The following is a 24,679-nucleotide window of genomic DNA, read 5'->3' as shown; positions in this document are numbered from 1 at the left end:
GCACAGCTGGGAAACTTTATCGTTTTCTCCACGGAGGAGGGGCCAGGAGGCGGACCGAGGGCACAAGCACAAGTGGAGGAGGCAAGGTCGCATATTGTAACGCACACAAGGTTAGCCTGGTAAACCGCCACCCGCTGAACGCGGTCTGACATTTAGGCTGTGTCTCAAATCACGCACTTGTGCACTTCGGGCACTGTTTTTCAGTGCCTAGGGCGCTCACGCTGAAAATTTCAGTTCAGCCAGTGCACTGAAAGTGCCAGGATGATCCCCTAACAATGGCGGAAAAATGCAGTGCTTGAATGATGGACACTGCACGCACTAAACGGCGGCCATGTTGAGAATGACACGGAGGAAATGTGGCATTCAGTTCACTAGAAGAGTTTGGTCAACGGTCCCCTAATTCTGTAAGTAATATTGATGGGACACCAACCTTTTCATGCCAACCAAAGTATTGTATGTGTGATTGTTGTCCTTTGGGGTGAAGTACATGGAAATACAAGCACGACGCTGTGCATTGTAAACAGTAGCCAACTCGTATTTTGGCGAGCTAATGCCATGCTCAGCCGTCACTTCCAGCGAGGGCACAGTGCATAGTGCTCAAATTTTTCCACGACACTATGCACTAAAGACCTCAGTGCACTGTGTGCACTGTGCACTGACTGTCAGTGCACTGACAAAAGTGCGTCATTTGAGACATAGCCATAGGCTGGTTCATCTTGCTAACACAAGGTACCACCCTGCTGCCACCAGGAGCAATCTGGGGTTAAGGATCTTGCTCTAGGACACAGCAGTGCGATCAGGCAGAGCGGGGCTTGAACCTGCGACCTTCTGGTTGCCAAACAGGCCCCTCTACCACCTGCCACCACCTGTCAACTTGGAGCTCCGACTGCACCAGACTCTGATGGTCCAGATCAGGGATGCGTTTCTCGACAGCGTTGTTGCTGACCAAGTTGGCAAATGGCAACTTACTAGGTTTCCAATGGGAAATTGCATTGCAACCCAGTAAGTTGCTAATTAGTTAGCAACAATGCTTTCGAGAAATGGGGTCCAGAATCTTCCCATTAAGACGCGTTCATATTGCTCATGTACTAAAATCAACAACAATCTTATATCAACATGACCGTTATGTTTGAAATGTACCTCAGACGGTTTAGACATGTGTACTTTCTTCATTCACACAAATAATTCAAGTTCGTTTTTTTCATAGATCTATAATTTCTTTATTCAGATTTTTTTCAGTAATCACATCAGAATGCACTAAGCTGCATTAGCATCATTGAAAAGCATTTGATTGACAGTCAAACTGACAGACAGAGCCACATGGTCAGGTCCTGTGGAAAAAACAAAAAACAAAAAAAACAGAGAGAGAGAGAGAGAGAGAGATAGGAGAAAGCGACAGAGGGGCTGGGGAGAGGAGGGATGGGGGAGCTAGTGAAAGAGGAGGAGGAGAGATGGGAGGGAGGGAGGAAGAGGAAGAGAATACATCGTGGTGTGGTGTGGTGTGGTGGGCTTCGCTTGGTTTTGTTTTGCAGGAGTTTCATCTTTGCTTCTCCACCGGAGCCTGTGTGGGGGGGGGTGGTGAGGGGATTGGAGATCTCAAGAGGGGGGCGGCGGGAGATTGGAGATCTCAAGAGGGCGCATCTCGCATCTCAACTCGTGACCCTTAGTGACAGGAAGGGAAGTTATGGCAGCTTACTGTCACCCGGCCTTCACACACTCACTCTCTCACACACACACACACACACACACACAACCAACAGAGGTGCCTTTCTCGAAATCATTCTAGTGAGCCAGAGGCTAGTTGAAAAAATTGCGTTGCAAAACAGCAAAGTAGCTAACGTAGTTAGCACCGATGGCTTCGAGAAATGCGCCCCAGTGCCTGAAAGAGGGCCGAGATGCCCCAGGAGAAGAGGGCCGAGATGCCCCAGAGAGGAGACCTCTCCACAAGGCCGTGCGCTCCCACACAACCAACAGGAAATACCAGCCACTGTAATTACCCCATATGACTTACAGATGTAATTACCCCATATGACTTACAGATGTTTCATGGGGATGGATGGGGCATCGCGTCTTATGGAGGGATGGGATTTCAGGTTAACAAAAGAAAAACACATGCACGCACGCACGCACACACATCCATCTCAAAAAAGTTTTGGGTGCAGGACCAGCATGAAAACCTGAAAATAAAGTCGGCACACTAATCTCCATTTTTCTTAATTTAATCAGGTGACGTTTTGTTTTGGGCAGCATGCCCTACAGCAGGGGTGGGCCATTATTTTGGCCCAAGGGGCCACAGTGGCTTTAGAATATTGACCGAAGAGGGCCACATGAAATGGCTCAGAGGGCCGCCCGCATGTGGCCCGGCCCTGGGCCGGAGTTTGCCCACCTCTGTAGGGCCTACGGCAGTGTGCCGACTTCATGTTCAGTTTTCATGAGATGGTATTGTAGCCCCGGCATGGCTGCACATCATGCCACACACACGTACGGAGTGCGTTCCAATACGCAACCTTGCCTCCTCCACTTGTGCTTGTCTCCTCGTACCAGGAAGTAATATCACTGACAACAGCATTATATTTCAATATCTTGCAAAAGCTCAATTGTAGAGTCTTTTTCTCATTTGCAATTGGGATGGTGAATGAAAAACAGTCCCTCAAAAGTTGTTGTGGCTAGTCTGACAGCTGGGAAACTTTATCGTTTTCTTCACGGAGGAGGGGCCAGGAGGCGGGACGAGGAGACAAGCACAAGTGGAGGAGGCAAGGTCGCATATTGTAACGCACTCACGTACTGTAGAGGAGAGTAAAGGGCCGGCTCTGCAAACCAGCTCCTCACAACACACTAGTGCACAGCTCTGTGGTAGTTGTTGTTGTTACAATTTTATTATTTAATTTATTGTTATTAATAGCATTAACTTTCTCATTATTATTGCATGGATTTTTCAGTGTGACGTTTCATAAATAAAGAAGGTCAAATGCCGAATGGAGGATGTTCTCTGTTGGTGCCGTGAGCATGATAAGATAAGAGGGGGGACAGACCTCGAAAACAGGCCAACACAACAGGCAAATCAGGAAGTCAACTCTGTGAAATGTTCATCTCTTTAAACATCAACATGGAAATAAAAAACAGAAAGCGCAAGTGTGTGGGATGCTTGAACATACATATCCTCCTTTGCCACTAAATCACTCGAAACACAAACCCTGCCACCCCTCTTTAATAAGGCGCTGCTTATTTGGGCCATCATTGGCGTTTCTTCACCAAAACAACAAACAAACAAAAACAAAGAACATTTTTAAAAACTTTGAAACAACAGCCCTCCTGAGCTGGATTTCTGGTTCCGCCTGACAGCCTCTCACCCGCCCTGATGGCCCCAACCAGGGAGACCGATCTGATCCGATCCCACATCACAACAGCACTTCTGATCCGATCCCACATCACAACAGCACTTCTGAACCAGTCTGGGCCTCCATGGGGCACCTACTTCCTGGTTCATGGGGCAGAGGGAGTCAAAAAATGATTACTGGGCTTGAAAATGAGTGTTTTTTGGATTTGTGGCGCATAAGTGGTCCAAGGAGGTCCAAGGTTTCGATTGGTGTCAAAAAATCACTCATTTTCAAGACCAGTAATTATTTTTTGACTCCCCCTGCCCCATGAACCAGGAAGTAGAGGGCGTGACTTAGGTGCCTCCAGTAGACTGCACTTCTGAATCAGTTTGGGCCTCCAGTAGACTGCATAATCTATCTCTTAATGATAATCATCCCCATCACTATTATTATTATGGGATGTGGAGCGCACAGGGAGCCGTGCGGTACAGGAGGGGGAGGGGCAAGCGAGGACACAGATGTTTGCCAACGCGGTGACAGATTTAGGCCACGTGACCCTCGCATCCAATCTGGGCTTGGCTTAACTGCATCCTCACTCACACTCTGGGGCGAAAAAAACTCACTCTCGCCTGCTTGACATTACTGGCCACAATCTTGAAAAGGCAGCCAAGCCTGTTTCATATGTCTGGCAGATCTAATGGTAGTTTGTTCTGACATTACTTGTCAGATCTTGGGGCCCCTTCCTTCCATGCCACAGTCCTGTGAACAACGGGAGGCTTTAGAGACTGTTTGACCTCCGGGCTTAGAAAGGGGATCTCGAATCAGCTGCCATCTTGTTTCTCTCTGTACAAAGTTGTGATGATGATGTTCTTATTCCGTCTCACCCCTCAAGGCATTTCAAGTCATGAACAACAACATGGATCTTCACAGCCACTCGCTTGTACAGATTCAAGTGAACACACACACAGCTCCCGCCCGCCTGCCCGCCCGCCCGCACCTTCAAGTTTCTGTTTCTGTCGTTGCATTCCTGTTACGTGGTGCATAATAATACTATTGTCAATCTTCTCCGAGCCCTTACAATTTTTGATGATTAGAGAAGTACCAACCACAAAAAAAGAACAAATAAAAGAAAAAAAAAACATAAGAGTGAAAAAAAGAGAGAACAAAACAGTCAATTACAAAAGAATCTCCTGAACCAATCGTCATGGTTACTTATAGTTCACCAGGGGGCCTACTGAAACAGAAGTGTGAGGGTGGCTTTTCAAGATGGCGGTGTCAGCCTTGGGGAAGTGGCAAAGTGCTTCAGGATACAGTTGAAGTGACCAAACTTCTTTCTTTTCATTCATTCTCAATCACGTGACTCTCGAGTGCAGGGGAGCAGACATAACAAAGAGCTCGACTCACACACAAACGCACACGCGCACGCGCACGCGCACACGCACACACACACACGCACACACACACACACGCACACAGACACGCACACACACAAGTCCAGCGTAGTGTTAAAGTGTTTGTTCTCCTACACAAGTCTTCAGGAGAGAGAGAGAGAGAGAGAGAAGAGAAGAGAAGAGAAGAGAAGAGGGAGGGCGTGGAAAAGCCTCTTCCTGTTGCGTCTTCCCCATGGTGGTTAGGCAAGAGTCTTAAGATTCGGTTCTGTTCTGTTCTACGCCATTAGCGTCGCCGTCTCTAGCGCAGGCTGTCTCTTGGTGAAGTTATTGTTTATTTCTATTCCGCTCCTGAAAAAGGAAAGAGAGAGGAAGAGAAAGAGAGAGAGAGAGAGAGAGAGAGAGAGAGAGAGAGAGAGAGAGAGAGAGAGAGAGAGAGAGAGAGAGAGAAAGAGAGAGAGAGAGAGAATCAGTATATGTTCACACAACATGATTCAAGACTTACCTTTTACTGCATAGTAAACCATTTAATGGAATAAGCTTAGAGAACACCCTCACTAAAGCATTTGTTTGCATGGAGTTTTTTTCCCACTTTCGTTATTGGCCGCTTGAAAGGTGAAATCTCAGCATTTACAAGCTTTTCCTAATAAGTCTACCTGTTGCAGACCAATGTGACAAATAAAACCTGTGAAAAATAAAACCCTGAATCTATCATTTTTTCCCACCAGACTGGATTTGTGCAGAATGTTATTTAAATTCACAAAAAGAAACGAAATACAACCAAGAATGTTTTCAAGGGATGAAAAAAGGGGTCACAGCAGAATATTGGGGTCAAAGACGTCTTTGTCATTCATTGTTACGGACACCTTCAACCGACTGTAAGTTAACTGCAAAAAAACACGATCTTTAAATTGTTTCAAGTGAATGGATTACAGCCGAGGCTTTCATGAATTCCCAGTAACAATAAATAAATAAAAAGAGGCATGTTTTTTACAGTTACAGTCAGCAGAAAGCATCTGTTACACTGAATGACAATGCCATTTTGCATGTCTTTGAACCACCGTCTTTCAATACTGTACGTTTGGGAACGACAGGATTACATAAAATGCAATGCACACACACAGCAGTGATACACATAGCAATACAATACACACACACAGCAGTGATACACATAGCAATGCACACACACAGCAGTGGCTGCAGGGGAGACAGTGTAGTAGGCAGCAAAAGAGATAGTGCTGTAGTGAAGTATAAAGCAGCCATTTTGTGTTCTCACACGCGCACACGCACACGCACACACAAGCACACACGCACACACAACCCTTCCACAGTAGGTACAGCGGTACTTTAGAGAAGGCGGTTCCCTTCCCATGTCAGTTGGGCCACAAAAGAGCCAGTGGAGTGGAGTGGAGTGCACCCCCAAACTACAGACAATTTATCCGCCCGGAGACAGACGGAGCGAGCGACAGACAGACAAACGGCTCTGCTCTGCCCTGCCCTGGCCCCCCATTGGCTCTGCCCTGGCCCCATTGGCTCCGCCCTCTGGGCTCTGGAGAGGGCAGCAGGCGGAAAGAGCAGCCACGGCTGTCAGCACCACATTGTATTCATGTGTGTGTGTGTGTGTGTGTGCAAGAGGGACTGAGAAAGAGAGCAAAAGAGTGTGTGTGAGAGAGGGGTGGGAGAGGGAGAATGTGAGTTAGTGTATATGTGGAGGGAGTGGGTATTGTGGACAGAGAGAGAGATTTTCGTTTGCATGAATTTGTGCCCGTCTTATGTGTAGCACCAGCCTAGTAAACCTAGTATAAAGGGCCGTACACACACGTCGATGCTAGTTACTCGCTCAGCGAATGAACTCAATAGAATGTCAATGTGTTCCAGCGAGACTAGCAGGCGAGTAGGCGAGTACTGTACGATGCGATGTGGGCGGATCCCGAGTTGAAAATATTTTATCTTCGAGCGAGGCGAGTAACCAATTGGAAGGCAGAGTTCGGTACTTCTCGCCTGTTCATTGGCAGTTAAACTTTCAGCGAACGTTCCATGAAAGAGAGGCGAATAGGCGAGCAAGCGAGAAGCTAGTAAATAGCAGCGATGTGTGTGTAAGGCCCTTAAGATGAACCTGCCTAGCGACCACAAACATTTTTTCGCCTGGCGAGTTGGTGGACCCCGCATGCCCTGGACCCTGTTTCTCGAAAGGATTGTTGCTGTCTCTTTGATGGAGAATGGGGCTGCACAATATATAGAAAATGTATCGTTATCGCGATATCACGGCTTGCAATACACGTTTCGCAAAAGTTGCGCACGAATCGGGAAGAGTTTTTAATTTGGTGAAAAGCTTAAAAAAATATATTAAAAATGTTGACATCCTAAGTTGATGCTGTATGTTAGCCAAGTTGTTTTCCTAATAAAAAATAATGTTGGAAATAAAACATTGCTCTCAGTTGTTTGATACATAATTAAGTGTAGAATGGCAAGTAGAAAAAAAATTATATCGTGAGTAATATTGATATTGCGGTATACAGTCATGTTATCGTGTATCGCATATTTTTCTAATATCATGCAGCCCTAATGGAGAACACAGAATGTGAAAAGCTGTCGTTTGATTGATCATTACTGGCCAAGGTGGTAGAGAGTGAATTCAAATCATATCGCAACGGTTTGATCCCACCCGCAGCCCAGCTATCCGAACCAAACAAATCCGAACCAAACAACATTATTTCTACAAAAAAGTTGACAGTGTCCATTAAGGAATTTTAAAATTGCCCACGCGTAGCGGCAGTTGAGCCTTCTTCAGTGCAACATTATTTCTACTTTGAATATTATATATTTCAGTATTTTGGTCTGGCTCACCAGGCTAATGAGGCTGTGATTTTCTTAGTGTCTTGTGTCTTTAGTACGTAATCTCTCCGAGGAACAAAGTGCCTGTAAGTATATTATAAACAAAAGCCAACCTCCATTCCCCACAATAAGATATAAGCACGCCCACCTGTAAACCCCTGTTAATTACACTGGAAGTCCAGGCGATGCAAACTCCAATTTAATTCTTCATCCCAAACGCTCAGAGCTCCACAACGCATGCCATTAACACAGCTATAGTGACTCCCATGATGCTTAGCGGCCTGCCATTAACACAGCTATAGTGACTCCCATGATGGTTAGCGGCCTACCATTCAGGTCCATTTCTGCCTGTTTAATCTCAATTCCTCCTCTCGCCCCTCTAGGACAACACTAACACTAACACACTAACCAATGGTGAAACACCTGTGTGTGTGTGTGTGTGTGTGTGTGTGTGTGTGTGTGTGTGTGTGTGTGTGTGTGTGTGGACATGGAAATGATTCCGGCGTTCGACTCCTGTGGGCTCCGCTTGACAAGGCTCAAATGGAGAGCAGCGCATAACAATGACGTGCAATTAACCTTGTCAGAGCAGGAGCGCACGCACACACACATACATGCACACGGCGCGCGCACACACACACACGCTTGTCAGAGCAGGAGAGCATGCGCGCACACACACACACACACACACACATGCACGCACGCACACACTTACACATGCACGAGTGCACACAGACACACACACGCACGCAAACGCGCACGGCCTGGCGGTGCTGATGCGGTTGCCGTGGTGAGCCCCAAAGGAGAGGCTGTGATTGGCTCGTCTAGAGGGCTAGTGTCAGTGTGGGTGGTTGGGCTGACAGCCCTGTGACAGGTCGACTGAAACATTCACTGCGTTTCAGTGCACAATAGTCTGAAATGCATAATGCTGCTTCAAATATTTATACAGATCAGCCTGCATTCTAATGAGGCTGAGTGAGTGTGTGTGTGTGTGCGTGAGTGTGTGTGTGCGTGTGCGCGTGAGAGAGAGAGAGAGAGAGAGAGAGAGAGAGAGAGAGAGTGTGATTGACCATCGTATTCCCAGAGTAAAAAAATGCTCTTTGCATGACATGTTTTTCCCACCCGAGTTCACCCAGACTACGCACCGTACACCATGACCTAGCAGCACTGGTGACAAACCACATGTGGACCAGACAACAAGAAAGGCCCCCTCCATGGGCCCCTGGGCCAGACAACAAGAAAGGCCCCCTCCATGGGCCCCTGGGCCAGACAACAAGAAAGGCCCCCTCCATGGGCCCCTGGGCCAGACAACAAGAGAGGGCCCCCTCCATGGGCCCCTGGGCCAGACAACAAGAGAGGGCCCCCTCCATGGGCCCCTGGACCAGACAACAAGAAAGGCCCCCTTCCATGGGCCCCTGGGCCAGACATCAAGAAAGGCCCCTCTCCATGGGCCCCTGGGCCAGACAACAAGAAAGCCCCCCCTCCATGGGCCCCTGGGCCAGACAACAAGAAAGGCCCCCCTCCATGGGCCCCTGGGCCAGACAACAAGAAAGGCCCCCCTCCATGGGCCCCTGGACCAGACAACAAGAAAGGCCCCCTTCCATGGGCCCCTGGGCCAGACAACAAGAAAGGCCCCCCTCCATGGGCCCCTGGACCAGACAACAAGAAAGCCCCCCCTCCATGGGCCCCTGGGCCAGACAACAAGAGAGGCCCCCCTCCATGGGCCCCTGGGCCAGACAGCAAGAAAGGCCCCCCTCCATGGGCCCCTGGACCAGGCAACAAGAGAGGGCCCCCTCCATGGGTGTTGCTAGTTTACAGAAAAGTTTAACGCAATCTGAAAAGGAAATATAGAGGCCTAGACTTTCAGCCCCCCCCCGCCCCTTGACTCTTTGGCCCCTGGGCCAGAGCCCGGTAGGCCTGTGCAGTGATCCCTCCTTGAAAGCAAGGCTGCGTTCAAAGACACACAGCACCACCACGTACCTCTTGCTTTGTCTATGATGAGGAATGTGAGGAATGCGTCCCTTTACCGGGAAGGCTGTCTGCTGAGCTAAAGCCCACGGCCACCAGCGCAGTAGCACAGCACAGCACAGCACAGCACAGCGCAGCGCAGCACAGCAGAGCAATGCAATGCAATGCACAGCAAAGAGCAATACAAGGTGCTGCTATGAGTAGTGTGCAATGCTCTTCATTAACAACAGCCAACAGACCAAATCCTGGTAAATTGAAGTTTGGCTGGTAGGAAAAAGAAAACGTAATAGCCCATTAGTGACTAAGTGTGTTTAGCTAGTAAGATAAACATCTACTAGCCATTTATGAAAGCCCATTGGGAAACTCCAACTCCCATTGTCATTGTGATTCAGCACTCCACAGCACACAAGTGAACACTGCACACTGCACACAACGAAATTGCATTTATGTCTCACCCGTGCAAGGGGGCAGCCCTCTGTGGCGCCCCATGGGGAGCAGTGCGGTGGGACGGTACCATGCTCAGGGTACCTCAGTCATGGAGGAGGATAGGGGAGAGCACTGGTTGATTACTCCCCCCACCAACCTGGCGGGTCGGGAGTCGAACCGGCAACCTCTGGGATGCAAGTCTGACGCCCTAACCGCTCACCCATGACTGCTTATGATGATGAAAAAAAAGTTTAGAGTCCAGGTATGAATGGAGGGATAAAAGCTGGGTTTGGCAAACGACCTGCATGCTGCCACTTCATAAGGGAAGGATATGAGACACAGCCTTGGAGAGAAGGGCCTCATATCAGGGCTTTCAGGAGGACCACACACGCAGACGCACGCACACGCAGACGTACGCACGCACACACACGCAGACGCACGCACACGCAGACGTACGCGCACACACACACACACACACACACACACACACACACACACACACACACACACACACACACACACACACACACACACACACACACACACACACTGACCCTGAGAGTCTGTTTGCGTTGGTGTTTACATGACCAACAGGAGCAGCAGCTTTTGATACATTATCTACACTAGTGGTTCCCAACCTTTTTCTTAAGGGACCCATGTTTTTACTATTGTAAGCTTTGGTGACCCAACCACAAGATGCCCTCTGTTTCCTGGGAAAATTAATTTTAGTTATTTTATTCCTCAATTCGTCTTTGGTCAATTATAGAATACATGTTTAATGTAGCACTTACAATTTGCTGCTTCTATGCATGTATTAGTTAAATGCTTTGTCATTTAGGCTAATCATGGGCTATATATTTCAAATGAAACCCCTTAAAATCAAGAGGGCTCCGCGACCCCCTGTGGATCTTTGGCGACCCATAAGGGGGGTCCCGACCCATAGGTTGGGAACCACTGATCTACACAGAGGAAACTGTAGCTTTTGATATGCTAGAACACATTATCTATATACAGGAAACCGTCTATCGAGTACTGAATAATCAATTTTTAATTTTTTGATAAAACTGATTTATAGTGGCATGTGCTCTTGCACAGGCAAAACAAGACACTTGATACTGATAACTTGAAATGTCACATTGCTGTTGTGTTTCTTTTGGGTTATGCGCTTCTCATTATTATTCAAGATAACCTCGTTCTTAGAAAGCACAAGCACAAAAAAGTTTACAAAGTAGGTGACAAAAATGTGAGCAAATGTAGCAGTATCTAGACATGTCAAGAGCTCCCTGTCAAAAAGGTAGGAAGGCATGAAGTTATGCAACCAGCAGGCCTGGGAAAAAAACGCCAATATTTACCTTAGTGCAGATATTTTCTGAGAAACGTTTGTATCCGAGTCTGAGTCTGTTTGGGTGAGTGTGTCTCCTGATATGTGCCATTTTGCTCTAAACAGCAAGTGTCATGAAAACAACTGAACCGAAGAGTAACGGGAAACAAAAGGACTGAAGTTGGAAGCAGCCACAACAACACGAGGAGCAGTTTGACTTTGTCCTTGGCTTGGAGACTGGAACAGTTTTACGTTTTACATCAAAAGCCTCTTTGATTTTTTTTTTTTTCATATTCTTACAAAAAAACGTCTTGCTGATCTTGCCAACAGGTCACATTTTGAAGCAAAAAAAAAAAAAAAAACTCTCCCAAAAATATCAGCAATGAATGTCAGAGTATAGAGAGAGAGAGAGAGAGAGAGAGAGAGAGAGAGAGAGAAAGAGAGAGAGAGAGAGAGAGAGAGAGAGAGAGAGAGAGAGAGAGAGAGAGAGGGATGAGAGAAGGAGTTAGGAGGAGATGCAAATGGGATGCCCTCACAGCTGCCTCTGAGGTAACTAATAATGTGTGTGTGTGTGAAGTCAGGACACCATGTCAGTTTGACACCCATTAATTGAGGAAGTGCGTGCACGGTGCCAGCTCTATTACAGCAATCTCTTACAACTCGTATTTAATAGGCATGCAGGCCTGTGTGGAGTGGAGTGGAGTGGAGTGGAGTGGCACGGCTGTTGATATGATATTAGCTGCTGAGGCACCTGTAGCAGACGTCTTCAAGAGGGCCCTTTACTGTTAAAGGGACACTGTGCAGGAAATGGTCTAAAAAGGTACTGAAACTATGCTGCTCATTGAAACTGGGCTGCCTATTGCCAAATTTGATCTTTACATGAAAGTTTACTAAGTAATAAACAAATATTTTCTAGTATGGTCCAAGTACAGTCATTTTTGCAACTAAAAATGGCTATTTTTGGAAAGTCAAAATGGCGGACCATGGAGAAGATCCCCCTTTTCATGTATGAAAAGTGCAATTTTTCCAGTCATAATGAATACTTAGAATTTGATGGTGGTGATAAGTATTCATGAAAAAGGTAACATTAGTGAATGGGCAGCATGAATTCTGGAAATAAACAACTAAAAATCTCACACAGTGTCCCTTTAATGTAGCAGACGCCTTCAAGAGAGGCCTCTGGTGTTAATGTCTTTGAGAGAGGGTCACTTCACAGCCACCCACTCATCACTCACCCACCTACTCACATCAGAGGAGACTGGAGGAGGCTCTAAGAGACCATACAGTTGCTCAAAATGACCAAAACTGACCAAAAATGACCCTGTGTTTTAAAAGATTCTGGGGAAAAGTGCTTAGCGTGTCTCAAATGGTGTATTAGAGGAAGACACATCAGCCTGTATGGTTCCTGGATCCATGTGACATTAGGTACACGCCCCTTTCACTGAGGCCTTAAGTGCATAGTGTTGATGTAAAGTTTGCACTGAATCTTCAGCGTGAGCGCCCTACGCACTGAAACATACGTAGTGCCCATAGTGCACAAGTGCACTATTTGAGACACACAACATGAGACCTTATTCACACCTGGGAGCCCCTGTGGTGGCATTTCAGCCTATACAGTAGGCCTGTAATCATGAGATGACGAACAGCAGGCCTAGCCCAAAGGAAGTCGACACAACGCACATCCGTTTCCCTTAGACAGTAAAAACCACAACTTGATACTAATCAGAAGATTGGAGGTGACCAAGGGTGCATTTCTCAGCAGGTTTCTATCTAACTACAACAACAGCAACTTACTGTAATTGGGTGCGAGGAAATTTCCCGTTGGCTACTAATTAAGTTTGTAACTAGATACAGGGCTCCAGAGTGCGACCAATTTGGTCGCATATGCGCCCATTTTTTTCAATGGTGCGCCTAAAAAATATTTTTAGGCGCACCGGTGCGACCAGCCATCAGTAGAACAAAATCAATTACCAAACAACCGTTTTAATGGACATAAAATTAATAGTCATTCTACAGTAGTGGCCCATCATCACACAATAAAGCGTGTCGATGCGGTCATTCCTTCAACTCCGCTGAACTACCGGTAGCTTTCTCCCCTTTCCTCGTTCACAGGCAGCCCGACGTTTCAGAATAGAATGTTCGACTTCGCTCAACTATCCGAGTTCACATCCGAGTGCCAGCGAGTTTTGCGAGAGAGTTACAATCACGGTAAAAACAGCAAAATGACTTGAGGATATTTTAAACACGAGAGAGTCACAATCACGGGGAAAAACTAAATGGCTTGAGCGGATATTAAACATTGCCACACAAAAACGCAGACGGGTGCGGATAATTGCCCGTTTCAGCCGCGTGCGGGACTTCGGAGAGCGACTAGGGCAGGCTACATACTGTCTATCAGTCGGCAAGGCATCGTTCATGCACCTCGAGACAGCACGAGATAGAGGGAGAGAGAGAGAGAGCGATAGAGAGTGAGCGAGCGAGCGCACTAGTGCTGTCCTGTCTGTTCGTAGCGCTTGCTAAGATACCACAATCATTATGAAGAGGGAGAGCGCTCAAAAACGGGGAAATAGACAAAAACCAATTCACCTCAGATTCCACTGTAAACATAGGCTATGCTATTTGTGTCTAATGATTTTAAAAATCATGACATTTTTAGCAGGGTTTGTTTAAAAAAAAACATACATCCATCCGTCTATCTTCATATTGTAACTTGCTTGTGCCGTGTGCGTAGCCTTGCAGAAAAGGCTGGTATGTTGATCTTACTAGTCAAACACATACTGACTAAAAGGCTACTAATTTGGTCTTTTCTACCAGCCAAACTGCTTGTAGCCAAGATGTGTTAGGTAGCCAGTAGCCTACTGTCATGTCTTTTATAAGGAGCACATTTGGAAGACTAACCTATAGCACATGAAAGGCTCCAGGTCTTTTAAAATATAGCAACAATAATAGAATAATAATAATAATAAGAATTATTATTATTATTATGATTATTGTTGCTATTATTATTGCTATTGTTATTATTTTTAATAATTATTTTTTAAAGCTGAGGTGCGTGTGTTTGTATGGGGTGGTGAAAACATTTGGGTGCACCTAAATTTTGTGCTGGTGCACCTAAAAAAATTTTTTAGCCGCACCAGTGCAACCAGTGCAAAAAGTTAGTCTGGAGCCCTGAGATAGCACCGAGACTTTCAACAAACGAGGCCATCACACGGGGGCATACACAGATCATTCTGTGGTGGATCCCGATTAGCAGCAAAGTATCAACACTGCGGTTTGGTTCAAACTACTAGGGTATTAAGTTCTCATTGGCATAACTGTTTTTAACTGTTTGGATGGAAAGAGGAAGTGCAACCTTTGTTGACCCCTCCAAAAAAAATCACCTAACTACTGACCTCGATATATCAAAATTAAAAAGGTGCCCTGACTCCCACCCAGTCATGCATCTCATCAGCTGTTCATGGAAGTCAGTTATTGCATGGAATACATTTTATTTTTCATAATTTTCCATTCGAACACCTTGTGTGTAACATTACACAAGCTTATATCAATGATTGTCTATTAGACTAGAGTAAGATACTATAGTCTCTTCCCCTTCTCACGTCAGCGTTATAGGGTTATCCTCAACATTATATAGTCATGTCAGGTTTATAACTCTCTTCCCCTTCTCGCGTCGTCCTCCTCAACATTGCATTGGTAAAGCACACAGTGATGGCAGAGTTATACTCTCTTACCCTTTAAGCTTGTGTGTTATTTCATGGCAGGGTTATACTACAGCAGGTGTCACCAACGTTGTGCCCGTGGGCACCAGGTACCCCTCCAGGAGCTTCTGAGGTGCCCACCAAGGATGTTAATAAACAGTGACGACAACCAGATTTTAGTCACAGTTAATGCTTTTCTTGATTTAAATATGAGATGATTAATTCTTTATAACCTATAAGCAAATTATCATTCAATAATAGTGTGATTTGAGAATGATGCCAAGACATCAGTAGAGGATTTTGAACAAAAGTAGCCGTCGGGGAGCCCTCAGTAGCCCTTGGTAGCCCTCAGACCCTGAAAGGTTGGGGACCCCTGTACTATACTGCCCTACAATTTCAGAACGCAGTATAATTCAAAATGGCAAACTGAGAAAAAAGGCTTTAAAGTTTCCTTTCTGTCCACGCGACTGTGTTGGAGGTAAAGTGGTGATGACACTTCCATATAATACTTTTTTATGGTGAAAATTTATGCACACAAGAAAAAAGCAAAAAAACCAACATTATCATTACTTTTTAGCTGAAAAATCATTATACTGCGCTCTGTTGTGGTATTACTGTCTACACCAAAACCACGGTGTCAATGGAGAAGTGCAGTATAATTCGCATTATACTGCGTTCTTGGCTAGTACGACGTAACCTCCTAAAACCAAAAAGCGCAGTATAATCAGTTTTTTGCGTTTTTTTCCGAAACGGGACCAAGTTGGGCCAAACATTTTTAACACAAGAAAAAGAAGGTATTTTAAAGCCAATTTCCGGTCTAAACCCATTTTCGACCATTTTCAAGATACTGCGTTCTGATATTGTAGGGCAGTATAGTCTCTTACCCTCCTCATTACATTGGGTTATTATAGTGTTATATTCTCTTACCCTCCTCATGGCCTCCTCCTCCTCCTGCCTCTCCTCAACATTACATACTACAGAGTCATGTCAGGGTTATAATTCTCTTACCCGTCTCATGGCAGGGTTATAGTGTTATATTCTCTTACCCTCCTCATGGCGTCCTCCTCCTCCTGCCTCTTCTCGTAATGTGCAAAGTCGTCGAAGATGGAGGTGGTGTGCTTGAACGCGGCGATGATCTTCAGCACCTGCTTGGCCTTCTCCAGAGGCACCTCCTGCGTGTCCCGCGAGTTGGTCACCGGCTTGTTGTCGTTGTTCTCCAGCCGGATGTGGCGCAGCTGGCTGTTGGGCACGTCCTTGACGAACGCCCACTTGACCTCGAACTTGCCCTTCCACTTGTCCTGAGACCAGACGCCGGCGTAGGCGTTGTAGTCCACGGGTGAACGCATCTCGGCCACGCCGCAGAAGTGCCCGCTGCCGTTGACGCTGAAGAGCAGGTAGAGCGGGCCCTTGGCGGCGGCGGGGGTGGCGGCGCCCAGCGAGCGGAAGGCGGCGTCCAGGCGCTTGTTGCCGTGCTCCGTGCTGCACCAGATGTTGTACTTGATGGAGCGGTGGATGTCGTCCTCCGAGTAGCTCTTGATGATGAACACGCGGCCCGTCCGCAGGTTCCACTCGAAGTCTTTGGGGTTGTAGTTGTTGAGCGCGCGCAGCTTCTCCAGGACCGGGTGCGGTTCACACATCCCGCCACCGGGTGCGCCGCCAGGGCCCATGCCCACGCCGCCGGGGCCCATGCCGAAGCTCTCCATGCCGCCCTGTCCGAAGCCGCCCCCGGCCCCCGCGCCACGGTTCCTGGGCGCCACCCAGCGGTTCTGCTGGGGCGGGGGGCCGCTCGGCTGCTGATGGGGAGGCAACAGGGGAGGTTGTTGGTGCTGATGCGGATGCTGCTGCTGGTGCTGGTGCAGCTGCTGGGGGTGGGGGTGGGGGTGGGGGTGGCCAGGGTGGTGGTGTTGGGGTGGGTGGGGGTGGTGGTGTTGATGGGGGTGGGGGTGGGGGTGTTGGTGTTGGTGTTGACTTTGGTGTAGGTGTTGGTGGGGGTGGGGGTGAGAGTGGGGGTGGTGTGGTGGGGGTCCGGGGGGCAGTTGCTGGGGGGGTTGGGGTGACTGCAGCTGCAGCTGTTGATGTTGGTGTTGATGTTGGTGTTGGTGTTGATGTTGGTGTTGGGGCTGGTGCTGATGCTGATGGTGGGGGGGCAGGGGGCTCTGCAGTTGGGCTAGGAGATGCTGCTGCTGCACCAGAGTCTGTGGAGGGGGGGGCAGCATCTGCTGAGCCAGGGCCTGGTTATGGTTATGGTTGTGGGGAGGGGGGGGCTTGGGGAGTGAGCCCTTGTCGTCCCAGGTGCCGATATTCATGTTATGCTTGATGGGCGGCCAGGGGACGTTGACGTTGACGTTGACGTTGACGTTGCCTATCCCCATCCCCCCCATGCCCGCCCCCATGCCCCCCAGCACCATGCCCCCCGGCCCCTTGGGCTTCACTTTGGGCTGCTGCTGGGGCGGCTTGGCGGGCTTGCGGGCCACGGCGGCCCACGAGGTGGGCTTGGGCGCCGCCGAGAGGGAGCTGACGGAGACGGAGGAGGGCAGCGTGCCGCCGGTGACCCCGGTGACCGCCACCATGCTGCTCATGCCCACCGAGCCGGCCAGCGGCGAGCCCACCGTCTTAGTGGCCGCCGCCACCACGTCCGAGCCCAGCTTCAGCGCCGCCATGCCCGGCTCGATGCCCATGCCCCCGACACCCACGCCCATGCCCCCGCCCAGGCCGGGCAGCTTGTTGAGCTGCGAGTCACTACCGTTGCCACCACCTCCACCGCTGCCCCCGAAACCCGCCTGCCCAGCGTCGGCGATGGCGCGTCCGAGGGAGCTGGTGGGCGCGTAGCCGTAGCTGTTGCTGTAGACCGAGCTCTGTGTGGACGGGCCCTGCGAGGCGCCGCTCGTGGCCCAGGTGGAGAAGTCGGCGTTGCTGGGCGGGAAGAAGTTGAAGCCGGCCGGCTGCTGGCCCAGGAAGGGCGGCGTGTTGCCCAGCGCGGCGCCGGGGGGCTGCCCGAACACCGAGCCGTCCGGCAGGAAGTGGTGGTGCTCGCCGTTGCTCATCTGGCCGTAGGCGGCGAGGTACGGCACGGGGGGGTCGCCCGCCGTCGACCAGGCCGCCTCCCCCAGCGAGTACGGGAAGCCGATGGAGGGGGCGTAGTAGCTGGGCATGTAGGGGTCCGACATGGGGGGGTAACTGTTGCTCTGGGGAGGCAGGAGAATGGGGAACATTATTAAAGAACACATGGGCTGGAATCACGATGGACACATACAGATTAATCCCAAAATTAAAGACAAGGGGGGGGGGGGGGGGGAGGGAGGGGAGGGGGGGGGGGGGGGGGGGGGGGGGGGTGTGTAGCAGGGAGGAGAGTGGGGAGACATGATGGCTTAAAGGGGAGTGGGGAGACATGATGGCTTAAAGGGGAGTGGGGAGACATGATGGCTTAAAGGGGTGTGGGGAGACATGCTGGCTTAAAGGGGAGTGGGGAAACAGGGCTTAAAGGGGTGTGGGGAGACATGATGGCTTAAAGGGGAGTGGGGAAACAGGGCTTAAAGGGGTGTGGGGAGACATGATGGCTTAAAGGGGTGTGGGGAGACATTATGGCTTAAAGGGGTGTGGGGAAACAGGGCTTAAAGGGGAGTGGGGAGACATGATGGCTTAAAGGGGAGTGGGGAAACAGGGCTTAAAGGGGTGTGGGGAGACATGATGGCTTAAAGGGGAGTGGGGAGACATGATGGCTTAAAGGGGAGTGGGGAGACATGATGGCTTAAAGGGGAGTGGGGAGACATGATGGCTTAAAGGGGTATGGGGAGACATGATGGCTTAAAGGGGAGTGGGGAGACATGATGGCTTAAAGGGGAGTGGGGAGACATGATGGCTTAAAGGGGAGTGGGGAGACATGATGGCTTAAAGGGGAGTGGGGAGACATGATGGCTTAAAGGGGAGTGGGGAAACATGATGGCTTAAAGGGGTATGGGGAGACATGATGGCTTAAAGGGGAGTGGGGAGACATGATGGCTTAAAGGGGAGTGGGGAGACATGATGGCTTAAAGGGGAGTGGGGAAACAGGGCTTAAAGGGGAGTGGGGAGACATGATGGCTTAAAGGGGTGTGGGGAGACATGATGGCTTAAAGGGGTGTGGGGAGACATTATGGCTTAAAGGGGTGTGGGGAGACATGATGGCTTAAAGGGGAGTGGGGAGACATGATGGCTTAGTATCAAGTTACTGAGACGAGTTAAGGCCTGCACATCCTTGTAGCATAAAGATGGACGTACTGATGAATCCTAAAATGAATGTAGGGGTCCGACATGGGTGGGTACGTAGCTGTTGCTCTGTGAGCACTTAAAGGGACAATGTGCAGGAAATGGTCCAAAAAGGTACTGCAACTATGCTGCTCATTGAAACTGGGCTGCCTATTGTCAAATTTGTTATTGTTAAATATTTACATGAAAGTTTACTGAGTAATAAACAAATATTTTCTAGTATGGTCCAAGTAGAGTCATTTTTGCAGCTAAAAATGGCTATTTTTGGAATTTCAAAATGGCGGACCATGGAGAAGATCCTCCTTTTCATGTATGAAAAGTGCAATTTGTCCAGTCATAATGAATACTTACAATTTGATGGTGGTGGTAAGTATTCATAAAAAAGGTAACATTAGTGAATGGGCAGCATGAATTCTGAAAATAAACAACTAAAAATCTCACACAGTGTCCCTTTAATTACATTACATAACACCTAGCTGACGCTTTTATCCAAAGCAAGTTAGTTATTTACAGGGTATTGGTTACAGTCCCTGGAGCACTGTGGGGTTAGGTGCCTTGCTCAAGGGAACCAGCCATGGAGGCAGGAAAGTGTTGGTGAGGGTGGGAATAGAACCTGCAACCCTGCGATCTACAGCTCAACTCCCTAACCACTAGAGACCACGGCTGTCCAGGTTACTGAGACTGGTTAAAGCCTGGACATCCTAGTAGCAGAAATATGAACATACTGATTCATCCTCAAATGAAAGAACTAAAAGCGGATAATAAAGTTGATGGAGGGGACACAGCAGGGGATGCAGGAGGAGGATGAGGAGGAGGAGGAGGAGGAGGAGGGGATGGGGCATGGGGATGCAGGAGGAGGAGGAGGAGGGCATGGGGCATGGGGATGCAGGAGGAGGATGAGGAGGAGGAGGATGAGGAGGAGGAGGAGGAGGAAGAGGAGGAGGAGGAGGGGGAGGAGGAGGAGGATGAGAGAGAGGAAGAAGAGGATGAGGATGAGGAGGAGGAGGAGCAGGGGGAGGAAGAGGAGCAGGAGGAGGAAGAAGAGGAGGAGGATGAGGAGGAGGAGGAGGAGGAAGAGGAGGAGGAGGAGGAAAGCAGGAGGAGGAGGAGGAGGAGGAGGGCATATGGGAGGTGGACAAGGAGGAGGAGGAGGAGGAGGAGGAGGGCATGGGTGGGGGGGGGAGGAGGAGGGCATGGGTGGGGTGGACAAGGAGGAGGAGGAGGAGGAGGAGGAAGGCATGGGTGGGGATGCAGGAGGAGGAGGAGGAGGAGGAAGAGGAGGGGATGGGGCATGGGGATGCAGGAGGAGGAGGAGGATGAGGAAGGCATGAGTGGGGATGCAGGAGGAGGAGGAGGAAGAGGAGGAGGAAGGCAGGAGGGCATGGGGCATGGGGATGCAGGAGGAGGATGAGGAGGAGGAGGAGGAGGAGGGCATGGCTGAGGATGCAGGAGGAGGAGGGCATGGGTGGGGGGGAGGAGGAGGAGGAGGAGGAGGAGGAGGAGGGCATGGGTGGGGAGGAGGAGGAGGGCATGGCTGGGTAGCTGCTTCTCATGGAACATAATGCAGGAGGAGGAGGAGGAGGAGGAGGAGGAGGAGGAGGAGGGCATGGCTGAGGATGCAGGAGGAGGAGGAGGAGGAGGAGGAGGGCATGGCTGGGTAGCTGCTTCTCATGGAACATAATGCAGGAGGAGGAGGAGGAGGAGGAGGAGGAGGAGGGCATGGCTGAGGATGCAGGAGGAGGAGGGTATGGGTGGGGGGGAGGAGGAAGAGGAGGAGGGCATGGCTGGGTAGCTGCTTCTCATGGAACATAATGCAGGAGGAGGAGGAGGAGGAGGAGGAGGGCATGGCTGAGGATGCAGGAGGAGGAGGAGGAGGAGGAAGAGGAGGAGGGCATGGCTGAGGATGCAGGAGGAGGAGGGCATGGGTGGGGATGCTGGAGGAGGAGGAGGAGGAGGAGGAGGAGGAAGGCATGGGTGGGGATGCAGGAGGAGGAGGAGGAGGAGGGCAGGAAGAGGAGGAGGAGGAGGAGGAGGAGGAGGAGGGTATGGCTGGGGGGGAGGAGGAGGGCATGGCTGGGGGGGAGGAGGAGGAGGAGGAGGAGGAGGAGGAGGAAGAGGAGGAGGAGGGTATGGGTGGGGGGGGGGGGGGGGGAGGAGAGGGGGGGGGGGGAGGAGGAGGAGGAGGAGGAGGAGGAGGAGGAAGAGGAGGAGGAGGAGGGCATGGCTGGGTAGCTGCTTCTCATGGAACATAATGCAGGAGGAGGAAGAGGAGGAGGAGGAGGAGGAGGAGGAGGAGGAGGAGGGCATGGGTGGGGAGGAGGAGGAGGGCATGGCTGGGTAGCTGCTTCTCATGGAACATAATGCAGGAGGAGGAGGAGGAGGAGGAGGAGGAGGAGGGCATGGCTGGGGAGGAGGAGGAGGAGGAGGAGGAGGAGGAGGAGGAGGAGGAGGAGGGCATGGCTGGGGAGGAGGAGGAGGGCATGGCTGAGGATGCAGGAGGAGGAGGGTATGGGTGGGGGGGAGGAGGAGGGCATGGCTGAGGATGCAGGAGGAGGAGGAGGAGGAGGAGGAGGAGGAGGAGGAGGAGGAGGAGGGCATGGCTGGGTAGCTGCTTCTCATGGAACATAATGCAGGAGGAGGAGGAGGAAGAGGAGGAGGAGGAGGAGGAGGAGGAGGAGGAGGAGGAGGAGGAGGAGGAGGAGGAGGAGGAGGAGGAGGAGGGAGGAGGAGGAGGAAGAGGAGGAGGGCATGGCTGAGGGGGAGGAGGAGGAGGAGGAGGAGGGCATGGCTGAGGATGCAGGAGGAGGAGGAGGGCATGGCTGAGGATGCAGGAGGAGGAGGAGGAGGAGGAGGAGGAGGAAGGCAGGAGGAGGAGGAGGAAGGCAGGAGGAGGAGGAGGAGGGCATGGGTGGGGATGCAGGAGGAGGAGGGCATGGGTCGGGTTGCAGGAGGAAGGCATGGGTGGGGATGCAGGAGGAGGAAGAGGAGGAGGGCATGGCTGGGTAGCTGCTTCTCATGGAACATAATGCAGGAGGAGGAAGAGGAGGAGGAGGAGGAGGAGGAGGAGGAGGAGGGCATGGCTGAGGATGCAGGAGGAGGAGGAGGAGGAGGAGGAGGAGGAGGAGGAGGAGGAGGAGGAGGAGGAGGAAGAGGAGGAGGGCATGGCTGGGGAGGAGGAGGGTATGGGTGGGGAGGAGGAGGAGGAGGAGGAGGAGGAGGAGGAGGGCATGGCTGAGGATGCAGGAGGAGGAGGGGATGGGGGGGGAGGAGGAGGAGGTGGAGGAGGAGGGGGAGGAAGAGGAGGAGGGCATGGCTGGGTAGCTGCTTCTCATGGAACATAATGCTGATTATTACGTTGCTGAGGCTGCTTTAAGAGCTTGCACATCCAAGTCGTTATCCAGCCAGAGTAGCATGGACATACACATACGCATGGACATACACATACGCATGGACATACACATACGCATGGACATACACATACGCATGGACATACACATACGCATGGACATACACATACGCATGGACATACACATACGCATGGACATACACATACGCATGGACATACACATACGCATGGACATACACATACGCATGGACATACACATACGCATGGACATGCACATACGCATGGACATACACATAGACCTAAACATCCTCAAACTGAATGTCAAACACAAAGCTGCTATGTGTTAAGACCACATCTTTTAAGACAGGTCCAGGAATGACATGCTGAACTAAGCCCACAGCAGGTGATCATTTAGTCAATGTGTGTATTGGGTTGTAATTGCCGCATGTGAATTCAAATCGCTCAATGCTGTGCATGGCTATGGATGTCAATTTACTAGTGAAATCAATAAAAAGTCAATAAAAGCCCATGCTGCCTGTGTGAAGACGACAGCTGGAATTTACAACACTCTCCCATTATCTTGGGCCAGTATTGCCTAGTTTAAATGGCACTTGTGTCACTGCCTTATTCTTGCACAATGTTCCATGTGGCAGCATGCATCTTAATGATACCGATCAGGCAAATGGCAAATGACACAATCTTTGCTATGGAAATTCCAAATGCAGAGAAGAAACCCACCTGATTTGTCTGGTTGCTTAAGTATGGCTCAAAGTCGTCATCATTCACAGTATCTTTCTGATGCATCGAACCGTTTTGCACTATGAGTTCAGAAACATAGCAGGGAAATGAAGAAACACAAATGCAGACTATCTTGACTATGATGTAGTTGGAGGACCACCTGTTTTAACAACAACTGGATAGGACACATTTATATTTCAGTCAAGAATAACAGAACTTCGCAGATACCCATTCTGGTGTATTAGGAGAGGGCAGAGTTATAATGACGGCCCACATGATTAACATCTATAACCAAAGCAGCTGACCTAATGATGGTCAGAGATACATTTGCTAGTCTTTTGCATAACCAGGCAGTGAACCGCACAGACTGGCATATGCAATGTGCATTAAAATGTGCTCTTGTGGCGACCGCAAAAAGGACTGAGGTAAGATGACTGTGCTCCTTCAAGGCCCATGGTGAATATCAATTGTTACCTTTATTGCCTTGTCCTTTTGGTCTCTGCAAGTACATCGATCGGAGACCGGGTGAAAGAGAGAGAGGTCGTTAGAAAACAACGCATGACAATAATAATTCAAGAATATCTGGGAGACTGTCAGTATGCAACGTCTCTCAAGGATGCATCTGAAATAGAAAAGCGTTTGCAACAGTGCATTCGGAACAGGTGTTTGGGCTCTCATCTCCTTGATAGCTAAGCCAACGTAGGTTTGACAAGATGTCAAGTGCAACTCGTAGCATCACAAAATCTCCCCAGCTATATCCTTTTTGCCCATAATGTCAGCGCATCCAGATTACACCACAGACCACGACGACTCGATATATAGCGTGGGCAGTGCCTAGTACAAGGTAACGTGCACTTTCTTGCTTGCTATAACTGCTAAGGTGCAGATCGCAGCATTGGTAAGCTAACTGTCTTATGCCATAGGAAATGACTCGGCTTCTACAGCTAGCTCCACATTATCAGTCACACGACCGATGGCAAAACTTTGATTGGCATGGCAGTCATATGCTAGGATAGGTCACACTTGGCCCTACATACCTGATCCACAGTGGTTGCAGACATCCTCTAGGAGCCCGACCTATAACCTGATTCTTACGGTGTGTTCGCGGTCTATCACAGCCACCACTGCTCCCTGATATTTTCCTCTCGTCTCGGATATTCAATCTGTCTGTATTTGTAGGTGGTGTTTTCCTTGTCGTTAAAATGTTTACACGTACGTCTTGGACAACAGAGGTGCAATTTATGTCGCTAAAGATTAAAAGCTCATCCCCAGCTACGACTTGCTTTACTCTAAAACATGCACTCTGTTTCTTGCTAATGACTGATTAGAATATCCCCAGTACACTATCCACAATGGCGGACCAGCTAGTACTCTCACTTCCGTTCCAGAGCGCGCTGACC

General features: G+C 49.8%; 1 protein-coding gene across 1 annotated transcript; it reads right to left on the bottom strand.

Moving 5' to 3' along the window:
• Nucleotides 1–4,309: 4,309 nt before the first annotated feature.
• Nucleotides 4,310–24,630, bottom strand: ythdf3 (YTH N6-methyladenosine RNA binding protein F3). Its single transcript, XM_063206378.1, has 6 exons — nucleotides 24,317–24,630; nucleotides 23,754–23,778; nucleotides 23,280–23,359; nucleotides 16,988–18,135; nucleotides 15,997–16,843; nucleotides 4,310–5,056 (listed from the first exon to the last, which is right to left on the bottom strand). The coding sequence occupies exons 1-6, from the start codon at nucleotides 24,338–24,340 to the stop codon at nucleotides 5,033–5,035; spliced, it is 2,148 nt and encodes a 715-aa protein (XP_063062448.1). The 5' UTR covers nucleotides 24,341–24,630; the 3' UTR covers nucleotides 4,310–5,032.
• Between the last annotated feature and the right edge of the window lie 49 nt (nucleotides 24,631–24,679).

The sequence above is a fragment of the Engraulis encrasicolus genome, chromosome 9 (assembly GCF_034702125.1).
Source record: "Engraulis encrasicolus isolate BLACKSEA-1 chromosome 9, IST_EnEncr_1.0, whole genome shotgun sequence".
Classification (NCBI taxonomy): Eukaryota; Metazoa; Chordata; class Actinopteri; order Clupeiformes; family Engraulidae; genus Engraulis; species Engraulis encrasicolus.
This window is presented reverse-complemented; position numbering and strand designations above follow the sequence as displayed.